Source organism: Rousettus aegyptiacus, unplaced genomic scaffold, assembly GCF_014176215.1.
Source record: "Rousettus aegyptiacus isolate mRouAeg1 unplaced genomic scaffold, mRouAeg1.p scaffold_m13_p_10, whole genome shotgun sequence".
NCBI classification, from domain to species: domain Eukaryota; kingdom Metazoa; phylum Chordata; class Mammalia; order Chiroptera; family Pteropodidae; genus Rousettus; species Rousettus aegyptiacus.
Window position 1 is genome coordinate 46,489,722 of NW_023416285.1, and position 15,791 is coordinate 46,505,512.

Consider the following 15,791-nt stretch of genomic DNA (forward strand, 5'->3'; position numbering starts at 1 on the left):
CATGGTAATGGAAATTTGCAGAAAACTGGAACTGAGCTGATGTTAGTAACAGCTGTTAGCACAACTAATCCACAATACCTAATGACATCAAATGTGTGTTTCTGCCAATTCAGTGTAAAACTGTTTTTGTTTCTTTTCTCAATTCTGAAATTGCTCCTTTATGATATAACCTTTTAGTCATCCAAATATACTCTGGAAATTATGGAATTTCATTGTAATCATGAAAGCCAAGTAGAGTTGGAAGAATTTAGATATCAAGCTTGCACTTTTTGTTTTCATGGTAAATAAAAAAGTCAGATATATGAACTCTGCTAAGGCTCCATTAACAATCTATTTTTGTTATTCTTTTATCCTTTTCGACTATCTTATTGTGGTCAAACTAAACTATTAAGATTTATACATAGTGTATTTATATTTAATTTCTTTTAGAGTTTTAGGAAAACTCTATAAAGTCTTTCCTACTATTAGACTTTGAGATTAAGATAATCGTTTGTTGTGATGGTGACAATGATGAAACAGCTACTTCATAAAATAACACTAATGGATTTATCTAATGACTTCCTTAAGAACTCAGCAATTATATTTCATAAGTATAGTTTTTTGCTAGTTAAGTCCCTAGAAATGCCACATTCGTTCAGAGCTCTAGTTTAGCTAGCTTCTTCATGTTCTTTTTCTGATAATGGTGTCAGTGAAATGTGGAGGAAAAATATGATTAGCGTTAACTCTGTGATATGAATTTGAAGGCTAGGCTAGGTAGGTATATATGTTAAAATCTTTAATTTCAAAATAGATTTAAAATGTACCTTCTTATATTTCTATTCTGAATTACTTGTGAGTTATGTAGTCATATGTTTATCTCTTTTTTGTTGTTTTTCCCCCTTAAAATCAATACTTTACAACTGCAAGGATATATATCCTGGTTTTAGAGTTTTGTAGTTCAATTTCGCTAATATTTAAAGATTTTTAAAGTTTTAATTTATTTAGGCGGGCATGCTGTGATTTGAAAGAGAAGGTCATTTCTTTGGAAAGAGCCAACTATCTAGCTCTAAAGCTTTAATGGTGTTTTAAACAATTTTAACAACCTCATAAAGAACATTCTAGTACCACTGATCACACTGAAAGATACAGATATGTTTTAATGACTCAGTAGGGTCCACTTGTAATTGAAAGACTATTCTAAAATTGTAGTAAAAAAAAGTAAAAACATCTGAGTAAGCCTTATCAAAAAGCTGTGAATAGTTCTTTCTATGAACAATAATTATCTGTATTCCTCCCCACTAACTCAGGTTATTAAAATGCTTTAAAAAGTATTTAATTATTTTTTTCTTTTAGAAATCACTTAATTCTGATGAATCATAATATGCCCTGAACTGAGCTTCCTATTTCTTTTCGGAACTTCTCTTATGTTATCTCTGTCATCTTTGATGATGTCATTGGTTTTTGGACTTTTCTACTGCTCCTAGTTGGACAAAGCCTTCCTATAGGGGCCACATCCTGTTTCCATGCCCGCACGTGACAAAGTTTGGCTTAGATCTAGCCCTTAATTCTTGTTCATTGAAAAATAAAGAAAACAGTCATCGGGCCCTATGGTTTTTCAATGTCCAGAATTTTCAGAGAATGAAATGTTCTGAAGTTTGCAGAATTCCCTGGTGTTTCTGAATTTTTCTTTACAAAGCAGAATTTTTTCCAATTTGTCTTCCTCGGTGAAAAATTAATATGTCAAGTAACCATACTCAGATCAGCCCAGAAACTAGAGACTAAAAGTTACTTTACAAAGTCAAACTTTACAAAAGTAAGAAAAAATCAAATATAATTAAATTGCTCTGAGCACTAAATGTTTAAATCACATGTTATGCCTTAATCAAATTTAATGAAAAGTTTAGAAGGAACAATTAACTTCATTTCGTAAAATACATTTGTAAAGTTCAAACCTATTGGAAACGTATTAACCCATCTTAGACTGCCTGTAGTCAAATCTTTGCCCTACTACTTACTAGCTGTATGACTTTGGGCATGTTGCTTAACTTCTTTGTGTCTGTTTCCTCTTTTGGAAGGAAAAAATACAGTATCTATCTCACTGCATTTTTATATGAATTAAATGTAGATTGACACATAGTAATCATTTAATAAATGTTTATTATCATTATTAACATCTGTTTCCCACAGTACCAACAGTATATATTCGTATGTATTTAGCTAGAAGGGGAATCTACCTAATTAGAGAATAGAGTTACACGCTGTCTATGCATTTCATATGTAAACCAAAAATTAATTCCTTATTTTAAACAATGGAGAAATGGTTGCTTCAAGTTTTAATTGATCCAAAGGGTCTTTTTTTTTTCCTAGAATCTTAATATTAAACACATAAGAAGTGATGAGAAACTTATTAAATCTCAGAAGAGGAGAAATTTAGAATTAGTATAACTACTCATCTTCTCTTTACTCTGAGGTGGTGAACTGAGGGACCATTGGCTAAATAATAGCTCGTTTTTCTAGGATACTATATGTCTGATACGAGTATTTCCCTGTGTTTTAAAGGTTCGTTGGGGTGATAAAGGGTCTACTGAGGAAGGTGCAAGGCTAGAGAAAGCCAAAAACGCTGTGGTGACAATTCCTGAGGAAGCAGAGGAGCCCATCAGGCCCAAGCCACCTAGACCCAAACCCACATACCAGCCTCCTCAGACAAAGTGGTACACTCCAATTAAGGTAATTGGGCAGACTTTGTGTAATTTAACTGAAACTTCCTAAGGAAACTGTAACTTTTTTAGTCCTCTCTACCCTCCAGCTATCTGAAGGAGGACCGAGGTAGATGAAATAGCAGACATTCGTTTTGCATTATAGCAACTGAATACTTTCTCAGCAATAAGAACTTCCTTTTCTTTCTTCTTCTTCTTCCTTCTTCTTCCTCCTCCTCCTCTTCCTCCTCCTCCTCCTCCTTCTCCTCCTCCTCCTCCTCCTCCTCCTCCTCCTCCTCCTCCTCCTTCCTCTTCTTCTTCTCTCTCTCTCTCTCTCTCTCTCTCTCTCTCTCTCTCTCTCTCTCTCTCTCTCTCTATTAATTTATGAAATAGATGGGAGTAGAGAATGAGGCTTTACCTTCTTTACCTTAACTCATTTGTTCAGCAAATAGAGGTTGAATCTGTTTCCTACGAATTTACAAATTATGTTCCCTTTAGGGTCGTCTTGATGCGCTCTGGGCTTTGTTGAGGAGGCAGTATGATCGGGTTTCATTGATGCGACCTCAGGAAGGAGACGAGGTTTGTATGTGTGAATGTGTTGGAAAATAACTGATCGCGGGATCCGTATAATGAAAGTAGTGGAAGAATCCAAAAAAAAAAAAAAAAATGTAAAGCCTCCATTACACTTGAGGAAAGAATTATCATCTTGTGCAAATTCTTATTAATAGGGTGCTTAATAAATTACCTATTGTAGAATACATCTTCAAGCAGTGTTTTAACACCAGTCCCTTTTCAAGTAATGCACAAAAATTAGGGTCCATGGTACCAGTGCTTTAATAAGCTCATTGGTACACTCATTGCTTCAGCCTTTGATTTGGATGACATCACGTTCTGAGGTTTTACCCAATGGGAGGACAGGCTGGAGATTAGGATTGAAGTCATTCTGTAGCATTTACTAGAAATGAGGCCTGGACAATGTGCCTTAGAGCCTCCATTTTTTTAGGTATAAATATGTTATTTTCCTGCCTCCAACTGTTGATGTAATTTCTCAAATATATGAAATTATCTTTAAAGTTATAAAGCATTATAGAAATCTGTAATGGTCACACACACATGTATACATATAAAAATAAATAAATATACACACATATGTTTGTGTGCATGCATTTTCCCTACCAAGGAAGTCTATTTGGAGCTTTTTTGTTCTTGGAAATTTGTCTAGAATTACTCCAGTTTTATAATTTCTTTAATATATTAGCACCAGTTCCTATTGTATCAATATAAGAAAAACTATTTAAAAATTTTAAAAACGTAATAATGGGCAGGTTTGGTTCAGAGACACACTACTGTCAGTGTTAATAACAGGATCTTTTCATTGTTAATGTGATCACCATCATGTTTTAAAAAGTCTGTGAACTTTATTGGCTTCAAAAGACTTTAGGTTCATTCAGGTCTGATAGGCTTTTTTTTCCTTAAGGATGAAATAATTGATGAGATTCATATTTATTTTACAGTGTGAACTAAGTGTTATATAGGGATATATGATTTTAGCTTGGTGTTTAAAATACAAAAAAACACATCTAATACTTTACTTCTATGAGATGGGGGTAATTAAAAAAAAATATGAGTTCAACCATTTAGGAAATCCAGTTTGAGAAAATATTCCTAGAATATGCCCAACAGATCACTTACCCATTGCTAGGAGCATAGGTAGAGAAAACGAGGTGGTTTATGAAGCAGCCTCTTTCATTACCAGACCACTATTGTTAATAGATGTTCTTATATTTAATGAAGTTTGTGCCTCTGTTTAAACACATGCATTGTTTGAAGTTCTGCTTTGGGAAAAATATATAACAATGCTACTTACCCTTCAACTGCAAGACTTTCACTTTATGTTTTAAAATGGTTTTAATGACATCTTAATTTCATTTCATCTTCGTTTTCTCTCCCCTTGGTTAGACATTAGTTCATTTGTTCAATAAATTTCACCGTTTTTAGTGGTGAGTACCATGTTAACACTGAAGATGTATTGGCCAGCACAAACAGACAGTGGTTCTAGCACTCTTGCCAATACTTTGTATATTCTTTTAACTCTCAGAATTAAAATTTATTTTTTAGTCTTTCATCATTTCCACTAACTTTGATTTAATTCAGTAATTTTTGGATTGTATATATGCACAAGTAATGGCATCAGGTAATACTGAGAGATGTGTACAAACTATAGCCTTTGCCATTAAGAAACCTGGAATTTGGTAAACAAGACACATACAGAAGTATTTATTCCAGAATGTGATCTGGGCCATATTATAGTTAGGTATCGAGTACTCTTGAGGGCATGGAGGAAGAGAGGTTAACTCTTCCTAGAGGACTTTGGGGATGCTTCTTCAAAAACATAGGCCTTATATATTTGAAAATGAATAGGATTTCATTAGATGGAGTTGGGTAGAGTGAGCATTCCATTGATGAAGCATCATGAGCAAAGTCTGTGAGGCAGCCAAGAATATAGTGATTCGTGTATTACTAAATATCTGGAGAATGGGGCTTAAAAACAGAAGAAAGCTTTGAGTTTGGATAAGTTGATATATTTGATTTTTAAATGATGGATTACACTCAATCTTTAATTCATTTAACAGTATTTATCTAGAGCCAAACATGTACCAAGAGCTTTATTAGATACTGTGTAAATGTAACATTTTTTTTAGCGTGTAACATTTTTTTTAGCGTGCTAGAACATTCCATGTGTTGTCTCAATAGGTTAAATTCTTTTTTCCATGATTTAAGACTGATGCTTCTATTATTTGTCTAAGATTTCCTTTGATTTTTAGTAGTTTTGTCACACTTTTGTTTAATATAGTCCTAAAGCCTTTTAATCTAATTCTTGAGATCACATTGTTTCAAAATACAGAATTTTTCAGATTTTTAGGAATCTGATATAGTCCGTATATCATATTTATGTAAGCAGTACCTCATGATCATATTATTCAAACATTTTGCTACACAAGTATCAATTACTAAAAGTAGATAAACATAGACTATAGCCTCAAGCTAGTTCAGGTCAGGTTTTGCTTCTAAATCAGTTTTGGTGACAAAGTTAGCACAAAACTTTTTAAAGATTTTGTATTTCCAAAGTTTAAATAAGAAATAATAACATTTATTCTACATGATTAACTAAAATACCAGTTTTTTCCACTCTAGTCTTATGTATGCTATATGATTTTTTGTTTTTTACTTAAGTGCAGATATTTAAACTTAGTAAACATCAGCTGCTGTTCAATTAATTGATTTTTTTTCTCTCAAATATATATTATGGCTTTATGTGTGTTTGACACAGTGTGACTTAATCTTTCTCTCTAATACCTATTTTTGATTTACTGCTTTCAACAAGTTTTCTCTTGAAAATTTTATTTATTTGTTTGTTTTATTATGGTGACATTAGTTAACAAAATCTAGTAAGTTTCAGGTGTACAATTAAACAGTTAGTCATATATGTATTGCATTCTGTGTTCACTGCCAATAATTAGATTTCTTTCGGTCACCACATATTTGACCCCTTTTATCCCATTTACCTCCACCTCTCTTCTTTCCCCCACCCCTCTGGTAGCCACTAGTCTATTGTCCATGTCCAGGAGTGTTTGTTTGTCTTGTTTGTTTGTTGCTTTTAACTTCATATCCCATGCAAATTTTTGTCATTTATTCAAGCCACCGTTAAACCTCGCATTTCATGAGAATTTTCCCCCATGGGTTGGCATTCCACAGTTACATGATATTAGTATGGCAAGCTAGGGACCCACTTAATAGTAAAGTCTTAGATTACCATCTTTTCACATGGCTTTTAATAAATTTTGTTAAATTATTTACTGAATTTGAGGTATAATGTACATTTATGTATTCCCCCTTCAACAAAACCAATGATGCAAAATAACTTGATCTTGGAAATCAGGTAAGCTCAGCATGGGTTGCTCTATTGCTTCTGTTTCTTGCTAGTGATCCTTCATAATATTTATTATTTTTTAAACTGGGGTTCGATATAAAGTCTGTGGTTATTAACATATAATGTTTTCCCTTTAAATAGGAAAATATTGCCCCCTTTTTTATTTGCCATATCCCATTTTTTTTTGTCTTTCAAAAAGATCATTAATACTATCTGTTTCTATCAACTCCACATCATCAACCAGCTCCTCTTTATTTGATAGAATTAATTCCAATATAAATTTCCTAATCCACACACATACATAACTATAATCTGTATTTTTTCAGTTTATAGAATTACATAGCAAAACTAATTCTAATGCTTTAGCAGAATTGGTGTTTTGTACATTATTAGGATAACTGAAGAAGTCCAGTTTTTTTTTTTTTTTAATGTTTCATTATGTTTTAGAAAGCCATCATCCTGTATTGATTGCATGGTCTCTAGAATGCTTTCCTTCCTTCCTTCCTTCCTTCCTTCCTTCCTTCCTTCCTTCCTTCCTTCCTTCCTTCCTTCCTCCCACTCATCCATCTCCTTTATTCCTCTTTGTTTCTTAAACACATTTATCTCCACTATACTTTCACTTTCAGACTTGCTAATTACTTATACTAGTTAATTCATTTCTTATATACTATGGTAATTTTCTTTTTGGCCTCATTTGAATGATCGAAGCCTTTCAATTGCTCGATTCTTATCCTTATGAACACGATAACTATCATTACTGATGAGGCCAACCATATGACTCTGTGATACTTGTGCCAAAAAGAATTTGCACCAAAGGACACTTAACCATAGTAAATATTTTGGTGGACTTAATTTAAAAGTCTTTACAATAACTGAAAAACCATCAAATATTATTATCCAAGGTAATATTTAATTATTCATTTAAATAAAATCACAAATGCATGGTGCAGTGGCATAGTACAGATAATGACTCCCAACATTCCACAAATTTGATTTGTTTTATAAAAAAAAGAGTATATAATATTTGTTAAATATAATAAACTTAAAATAATTTACCTAGTATAAAAATGAGGATCTAGAGGCAGAGAGAGAATCAGGGATTTAGAGCACATTTGGCACAGCTAATTTTAATGTATGATTTAAAAAATGGAATGATTTACTTTGGTAGAATTTTATCTATACATAAGAAGGAGACCATGCATGGTTCACTGTCACATTCTATTTGTTGTGGCTAGTTAAGCCCTCAAAAGTGAAACTGCCCGAACTTCATGGTTTTCACCAATTTTGTATGTATATATTTGTCTCATAGGATTATATAGAGTAGAAAATAATTTAAATTTAGGAGGATGTCCAAGTGGCGGTATTCTCTTCTTCTCTGGCTATTCTTTGTGTTGAATTACCTAGGTAAGCTAATGCATAATCATTGAATAAGAAAATTAGTCTTGGAGGTGTTTTGATTGCTTTTTACATAACCATACTCACCTGTGATAGGGCTCCAGAGCATAAGGGTGAAATCCTGTCAAGTACTTCCCTGAAACTAATCAGTACCTGATTAACTAAGTTAAACATTTGAAACTCAGACTACTCATGAAAGGTTTCATGTTTGTATGTACATACAAATAAGATGTTCATTGTCCTTTGAAACTGTTGATCGCTTTCATATCAAAATTGTTTTCCCATTAAATTTTCCCATTAAATATTAGGAAATTTGTAAATAGTCCTGTGTCTGCTTAGAATTAAATGCACCGATTCCCCCTAAAAACATTTGTCTCTGTACATTAGATAATTTTTTGGAACAAATATGTTTAGTTATTCAAGGCCAATTATTTTTAAAAGAAACTTTCATCAGCATATAAATTGGTGAATAAATTTTGCAGATATTTTTGTTATTTCCCTGTGCTCATAAAGTCTTGTATGTATTTACTATCGATTATGCTTCTTATGAAGTATTTGTATAATGGTATAGGAGGGGTGTGTGCGTGTGTGTGTGTGTGTGTGTGTGTGTGTGTGTAAGTATACAGCAATTTGTATGTTGTAGAAATTAGGTAGACTTTTGGGGAAAAATATTCTAGTTGGAATTAGACGCAGTTTGTTTAATATTGTCAAGAAGTAAACCAGAATGTTTTCTCCTTTCTGAATTTTAAAGGAAATAATAGTCACTCTTAATGCCGCTTAATAGACAAGAAAACAATTGTTTTCAAGCTGTGGCTGATAGTTCCAAATTAACAGAACCTCTGCCTAGTCAACATCAGGTTTCTACGCTGGAAAACAATTTTGTCATTTATTTATAAGTTGTTTTCTGCGGATTCTGCCTCTTGAGAGTTTAGTTCAATAAACAAATCAGCGAACGTAGAACTAACCCCATAGTCATGGCACATTTATCCTGCAAGTCGCATCACGCTGAATTTCAAGCCAAATGCTCTCCTTTTATGGCTCAAAGGCCGCACCGGGCTCTTTTGGAGAAGAATTCACTGCTGAATTGAAGTCCTTGATCAAGTAATTGAAGTTCAGGCATAAAGTATCAAAGCGGCGCGAAATCTCTCCGTCCCTCTCTCTCGCTACCTTTTGGTGCCGCCAACTCCTGCCGAGGTGATTTTAATGTTCCGCGGGCTGCACATACACCAGGCACAGGCTTTGATTGTGGCGGCAACTCCTCGGAGTCATGAATGTTTCAGCGCACGGAGCGCGAGGTTAGGGCCGCGCGTCCAGGTGTGAGCTAGCAGGTTGTCACCGACATCTGTTTGCAGCAGCGGCAGCGGCCTCCCTAGCCGGCAGCGAGCGGCCAGATTGTCAGCGGAGGTAGCTGAGAGCCGCAGAACCGTTTTGGTCTCACACTCGCTGCCTGGAGGCCCGAAACACCAAAGGTAGGAGTAGGGGTGGACACAGCTGCGCTCCCAAACTTGCCTTAGGCACAAATAAAGAGATCTAATGCAGTTTGACTCCGTTGCGGTGAGGAGACGAGGACAGAAAGCCACTTCAGAGACGAGTTAACGCAGCAACATCTGCCGCCAAGTTTCCAGGGAGTGACGGGGGACAGCAGGTACAGATCGAAGTCTCCACATAAACAACCTCCATTAAGCCATGGACTCTTTTGAAGGGCCTCCATCAAACATGCTGGAGTCCGCAGCAGGAGTTTGTTTGGTTTTCAAAGCAGTGTTTTGTTTTTGCAATAACAAGGTAATTTATAAATGATGCATTACCATGCATTCTCCTCTTTTTATTTGAAAAGAGAGAGAAGCAGAAAGGCAAAGAAAGAAGAAAGCACAGCACTAGTTTTGGAATTGTTCCATAAACCCATTAAATCTCTAAGGAGCTTCTTGGCTGTAATTGAGGTTATGTTAACCTTCAGACTGCAATCCCTCATTTACCAGTAAGCAGACATAAATTTATATACTGCACTGGAAGAACGCTAGTAGTAGTAACAGAGTTTCTTATTACATGGTGGAGAAATGGATTTAGAATTTTTCAAATGGGTGTGTATTTTTGGTAAAACAAAATTTAGAAAATTGCATTGACTTTAATTTTCTTCCTATTTATAATGACTTCATAATTATAGTTGAATATTAGAAATAAAATTTCAAGTCAAAAGTAAGAATTACATGTTAAAGACAGCATTTTTTTTTGAGGTGGTTTTTCCCTCTCCACCACCTAGATTTAGCCAGAAAAACAATTTTTTTAACATGTACAATATTCTCTGGGAATATTGCAAAAACTCATAATTGTGCACCTGTGTTCATACACACATATGACATAATAGAATTGGTTAAGATATTAGCCTGACAAATAAAGCTCCAAGGTATGGTAAAATAATAAGGACTCTATAGTAATGTAAACTATTATTATTAATAACTTTAGGCTTCCTCACTCGAGGAAATACCTGCATCACCATTGTGAGATAAAGGTGCCAAGTCAAAGGCATCCTTTTGAATGGGAGTAGCCAGGGAGCAATGGCCTGGGGAGAGATGCTTGTGCATGGCAAAGTTTTCATCAGTGGTGAAATAAGCAACATAAGTGCATGGTGAATTTCCAATTGAGCTAAATTTATTATACTGAGAGAACTTTTAATTATACAAATATAATTTATTTATTTTTGAAATGATTAATGGTAGCTGCTTAAAAAAAAATCCATTCTGACAGAATTCAATGTTGGTCTTCGTTTTTTAAAAAAACTCTATAGAAAAAAAATCTGAGAACATAGCACAGGTTCATTTAAAGGCACTAGAGTAGCCTGATAACCTCAGTGAAAAAAAGGCTAGTCCTCCTGTTTACATCTCTAATTCTGGATTTATACTCACTCCTCTGCCAGTCCTGCTTCTGAATTCTCACGCTCAAAACGAACTGGCCTCACCTTCTTCAGTGGAGGCTTCTTCAAGTGATCTTTCCCAAAGATCACTTGACTGTGTCATGCTTAACAAACCACCCAATGCTCAGTGCTGTCAACCATTTCATCTTCAGACTGAATGAGCTTCTCGATAGCAGAGATTTTGTGCCACACTGTCTTTAGGTTCCCCATAACATTTGCAAAATGTAAACCACTTTGTGGGTGTTTTTGAGCAAATTGAAACCTTCATTCAAATGATTTGACATTTCAAATGTTTTCAGTGCTTGGAGTTATGCTGCTAATAACTGCATTATTTTATTTTTTAATTAAATTTTATTTTTGTATGATTATTTTTTTAACTGCTACAGCAGCTGGTATTCCTAGGTGGTCTCCCATTTAAGTACTAACTAGGCCCAACCCTGCTTAGCTTCACGAGATCAGACGTGATCAGGCACATTCAGGGCAGCATGGCTATAGACAACAACTACATTATTAAACTTGGTTTTTGCATTCCTTCAAAATATTTCGTGTCAGATAGCTGAACTTTGTAATAGATTTTTGCAGCTGTAAGTAAACCCTTTTTTAGCCTGAGTCAGTCTGATTGTACACAAAATGCCCATGATGCTTTCATACCTTTCCTTTTTTTTTGTATTTAAATGAAATAATAGAGAAAAATACCAAAAAATTTTAAAACTGTGAAGTGGTTGCTTACCTTTTATTGCTTTAAGATCTGAAATTTTTTGTAGCTCTTTAGGCCAGTTATGATGTTACCTCACTGGGAAAAAGTACCACTAGGATTTTCTATCTTTTATGTTATCTTTCATTCTTACTATCTCTTGTCTTTATATTTTAGGGCATCCTTAAAATATCCTGTTTAAATTAGTAGAAGTAATTAACTCTGGTTTATACATGTATGAAAGATAAATTTGTATTAGAATAATCTATGTCAGGAGCATGCCATTCTTACTACAATCTCACTAACTGATTTATGTGCATGTGTATATATATATATATATATATATATATATACACACATACATATACATATATATACATATATACATATAAATATATATATATATTTTATAGAATGTATTTTCTCGGTGTGTATGTCATCAACTAATGTCTATTTTAATGGAAAAGAACAAATTTTTGAAATAGGGTGCTTTTTGTTACCATGTCTTAGCTTAAATAAAATCATCTCTTAATTATATGTGTAAGATGACAAGTATTGACTCAGTTTGATTCTCCAGAATATGCAAAATTTAATCATGAAATTACCAAAAATTTTACTTTTTCAAAAAAGTATAAATAGAACTTGGATATATAATTGACTTTTTACCCCCCTGATCCAGATATAATTTTATTTAGTGGTATCATATACCATTTATAAGTTTAGATAGAGATATTTCTTGCTTAAAATTGGTCAGCAACCTTTCGATAATCAAGACAAAAAATACTATATTAGTGTAAATATTCTCTTCTCAAATTAATGCACTGATTTTAGAAATGAACTCTTTTTTTCATCATCAGTGAGCTTTGGCACACTAAAAGAATATGTTAAAAATCTCGAGGGTTAACACTGATTGTCCAGGGCTAGACAAATTTTTTTCTTAGGCTCAATACACAGCTCCAATGTAGAGTACTGTGAGGATATTAATTATATCATCCAACTGGGAGGAGAAATGTCAGCACGGATATAATTTTTTATCTTTTTTTTCTGTTTTTCTGTACTTTATGCATAGCCTTTATATGATGTTAATTACAGAGGGTGAAATACATAATTATTTAAATTTCATTATAATATCTAAGAATTTGCAAAACTATATCATTCTGCATGTGTTAAATATTCAGGTTTCAATTTAGAATCAAAAGGCCCAGTCCAAGGAGGGGCAAAGGTGCATTATTTTGTAGACAGTTTGTTATTTTAACAAAGGGCATTATGATAGTGCCTTTCTGTCTACTAGACCCCCGTTGATCAGTTTTAAAAAACTATAACTTAGTTAAGGAAATTGACTTGAGTAGGAAGGTTTTATTGCCCCCTTATTCTTAAAAATGAATTTATATTAACGCATTATATAATATGTACTTTTAAGGACAAATGCCTTTTTGGCTACATATCTTTATATTCTATTCCTAAATAAAACAGTAGGATTTTTATAATATGTTTATAATCTCTAAATGAATCATCTTCAAAATTGTTTTACGTAATCTTTACTTATATTTTCCACTAATTCCACTCTAAATCAAATCACAACTTCTAACATTTGAGAAATTTGAAATTGATATAATTTGAGGTATAAAATAAAAATGATTTGCTTTTCAAACTTTGCAAGAAATTATGTTTAAGAATATTAATGGAATTAAAAAATTTTTATTTATCTGCTTTTGGATTAAAAATGAACAATTATTTCCAAGGGTTACATGAAATTTCCCTTTTTTTCTCCTTATTCTTTTTTTTTTCAATTAAAGAAGTTGGAATAGTTTTCACAAACTTTCTCTTTTCAAAATAATTTTATTATCTGATTTACCTCATATCTCTCTCCTTAGAGAGCTCTTTTCACTTGGAAAATGGAGAAAACAATGATTTTAATTTCCTAAACTTTAGATTTCTATAATTTTTCTTGGCAAGCAGGCAAGTGTACTGAAAATAATACATATATATATATTTTCATAATCTTGTTCAGTACTAAGCACACATTTGAATCAAAATTAGAGATTTCTAACACTTTTTTTAAAAAAAATTAAGCACCAATTCTTACAATAAAACTTTCTACTAGAACTATTTCCTGACTCTAATGATTTTTTAACTAAGAGTTTATTATGAATTCAGTACATTTCATTCAAATAGCATTGTTCTACCCTAGTTAAAATTATACACACATACATAACACAGGGATTATACATATTTGCAATTGCACACATATATCTTAATTGCCTAACAGAGTTAGCAAGTAAATCTGTAAAACATGTTTCAATAAAATATTCAAATAGTGCATTTATATACATAATATAAAGATAAAACTTCCAGAGTAAAGAGCAATTACTCTTCAGTTATCTTCCTCCTTTTCATTTCTCTTCATTCTCCTACCTCCTAACATTGATTTATTTCTAAGATTTTATCCTCAGTCTTATGTTCTTTCACATCTCACTTTTTTAGAGAGCACATAAACTTTCACCACTTTGCTGTCATCATGAGGCACATCATTTTTAGACCATCTACTATCCTGCATTCTACTTGCATGTCTCTCAAAGCTTATACAAATTTTCCTCTTGGATATCCTATTGTCACCGTAATATCTATTTCAAAGTGGACTTACCATATTCCCTATGAATGGCTTTCAAATTTTAATTTTTCTCTCAGTTATTCTCTCTACCCTTCTTCACCTGATGCATCTAAGCTGAGGCCTAGCAGACCTCATGCATGGTTCCCACAACTCAGTGAGCAGGATTAAGACTTTAACACCCTAATTCTGGCTGTGATATCCTATTTCCCTATAATATGCACAAGATATTGGTTCAATGAAGAGCAGTGTGTCTATTAATGTTCCTCTTAGTTTTATTTAATTGATAAAAGAGAAAATGATCTATTGATGAATATATAAATTAGGCTTTAGTTGATTTTTAAGAGATAAAGCATTTGACTTTGTAGACTTTAAAGGTTTTTGTTATTAGGACTTATAATTTTACCTTCATGATTCTACCCTGAAACTAAGCTACTAAGAAAATTAAGACATCAGAGCACTTCTTAAATTCGACAAATTTGAATTATAAAGATATGGCTGAGGATGCTGATACATAAAAATATTATTTATATGAAGCGAAAATTTATTTTGAGGTGATGATTAATTTTTAATTTATAATTAAATCTATTAAACATTTTCTGAGTTATAAAAATATGACAATTATTTTCATTTAGGTGAATTCTGAATAGATGAAGGCTTGTAATTTTTAATAATTCTCTTTATCAGGATATGTTTATTACTTTGTTGCTTGCAGTTGCATTCTTCTCATTTTTTTTCTAAACCATATTTAACCTTTGTTTCATATTTGACCCAAGAAGAGTTTTCATGATTAGAATTCTTGTGAAATTTGTATTTGTGTGAGTTAAATCATACATTATAATAACAATCTCTTACATAATCATCTTATGCCAGCTCTGAGTGTATCATTAGTCCAGTTTACAGAAATGCTGGTTCCTCTCAACAAATAGTGAAAAGAGGGCTGTCAGTTGAATTCAGTTCCTACTCTCAAGAAGAGGTGTGACGGCTTTATCTGTCCTGTGAATCCAGATTTACGAACTAGTCCTATGCTCTTAACTAGATTAGTTCCTTTTTCATTAACTGCTTAAAGTAGGGCAGCTGTCTGAGTTGTTGGTTGTAAATTTGCTAATGTCTACTTTGTTAATCTCAGATACAAAAGGCAGCAGATAATAAGATCAAAGTTTCGGGACCTTGGGTTTTTACAGCCTGAAATGAGCATGGAAGGATCAATGAAGTAGGGAATTGAGATAGGAGGAAGTGTTACATTGGGGAAAAGGGGATGACTTCTGTTATTAATCTTAATTAATTGCCAAGAGTTTTAAAGCTGAGTTATTAATACTGAAGTTAAGTCCTTAATACACTGTTCATGGTTTGGCATCAGATGCTCTTTAATGAGATAAGAGGTTTATGGGAGAGGTGTGTGTGTGTGTGTGTGTGTGTGTGTGTGTGTGTATCTTACATAAATATTTTCATTTACATCTTTCAAAGATTTCCCTGGGTTAATATTTAGGCCTTTACCTTTTGACAGTTACTGTAGGGCAGTTAGGAATTATAGACAAGTAACAATAAATCCAAATAAAATCCCTGAGTATAGCAACAGC

At 33.1% G+C, this 15,791-nt stretch overlaps 1 protein-coding gene and 1 pseudogene across 1 annotated transcript in view; one reads left to right on the forward strand and one right to left on the reverse strand.

The window, feature by feature from the left end:
* ANTXR2 (ANTXR cell adhesion molecule 2) overlaps positions 1–15,791 on the forward strand; it is a 137,015-nt gene that overhangs the window by 78,687 nt on the left and 42,537 nt on the right. The window contains exons 15-16 of the mRNA XM_016156173.2: positions 2,539–2,706; positions 3,174–3,254. Of these exons, the coding sequence (XP_016011659.1) occupies positions 2,539–2,706; positions 3,174–3,254 (249 nt within the window). The remainder of the gene's footprint in view (positions 1–2,538; positions 2,707–3,173; positions 3,255–15,791) is intronic.
* Positions 11,287–11,406, reverse strand: LOC118609259 (annotated as a pseudogene).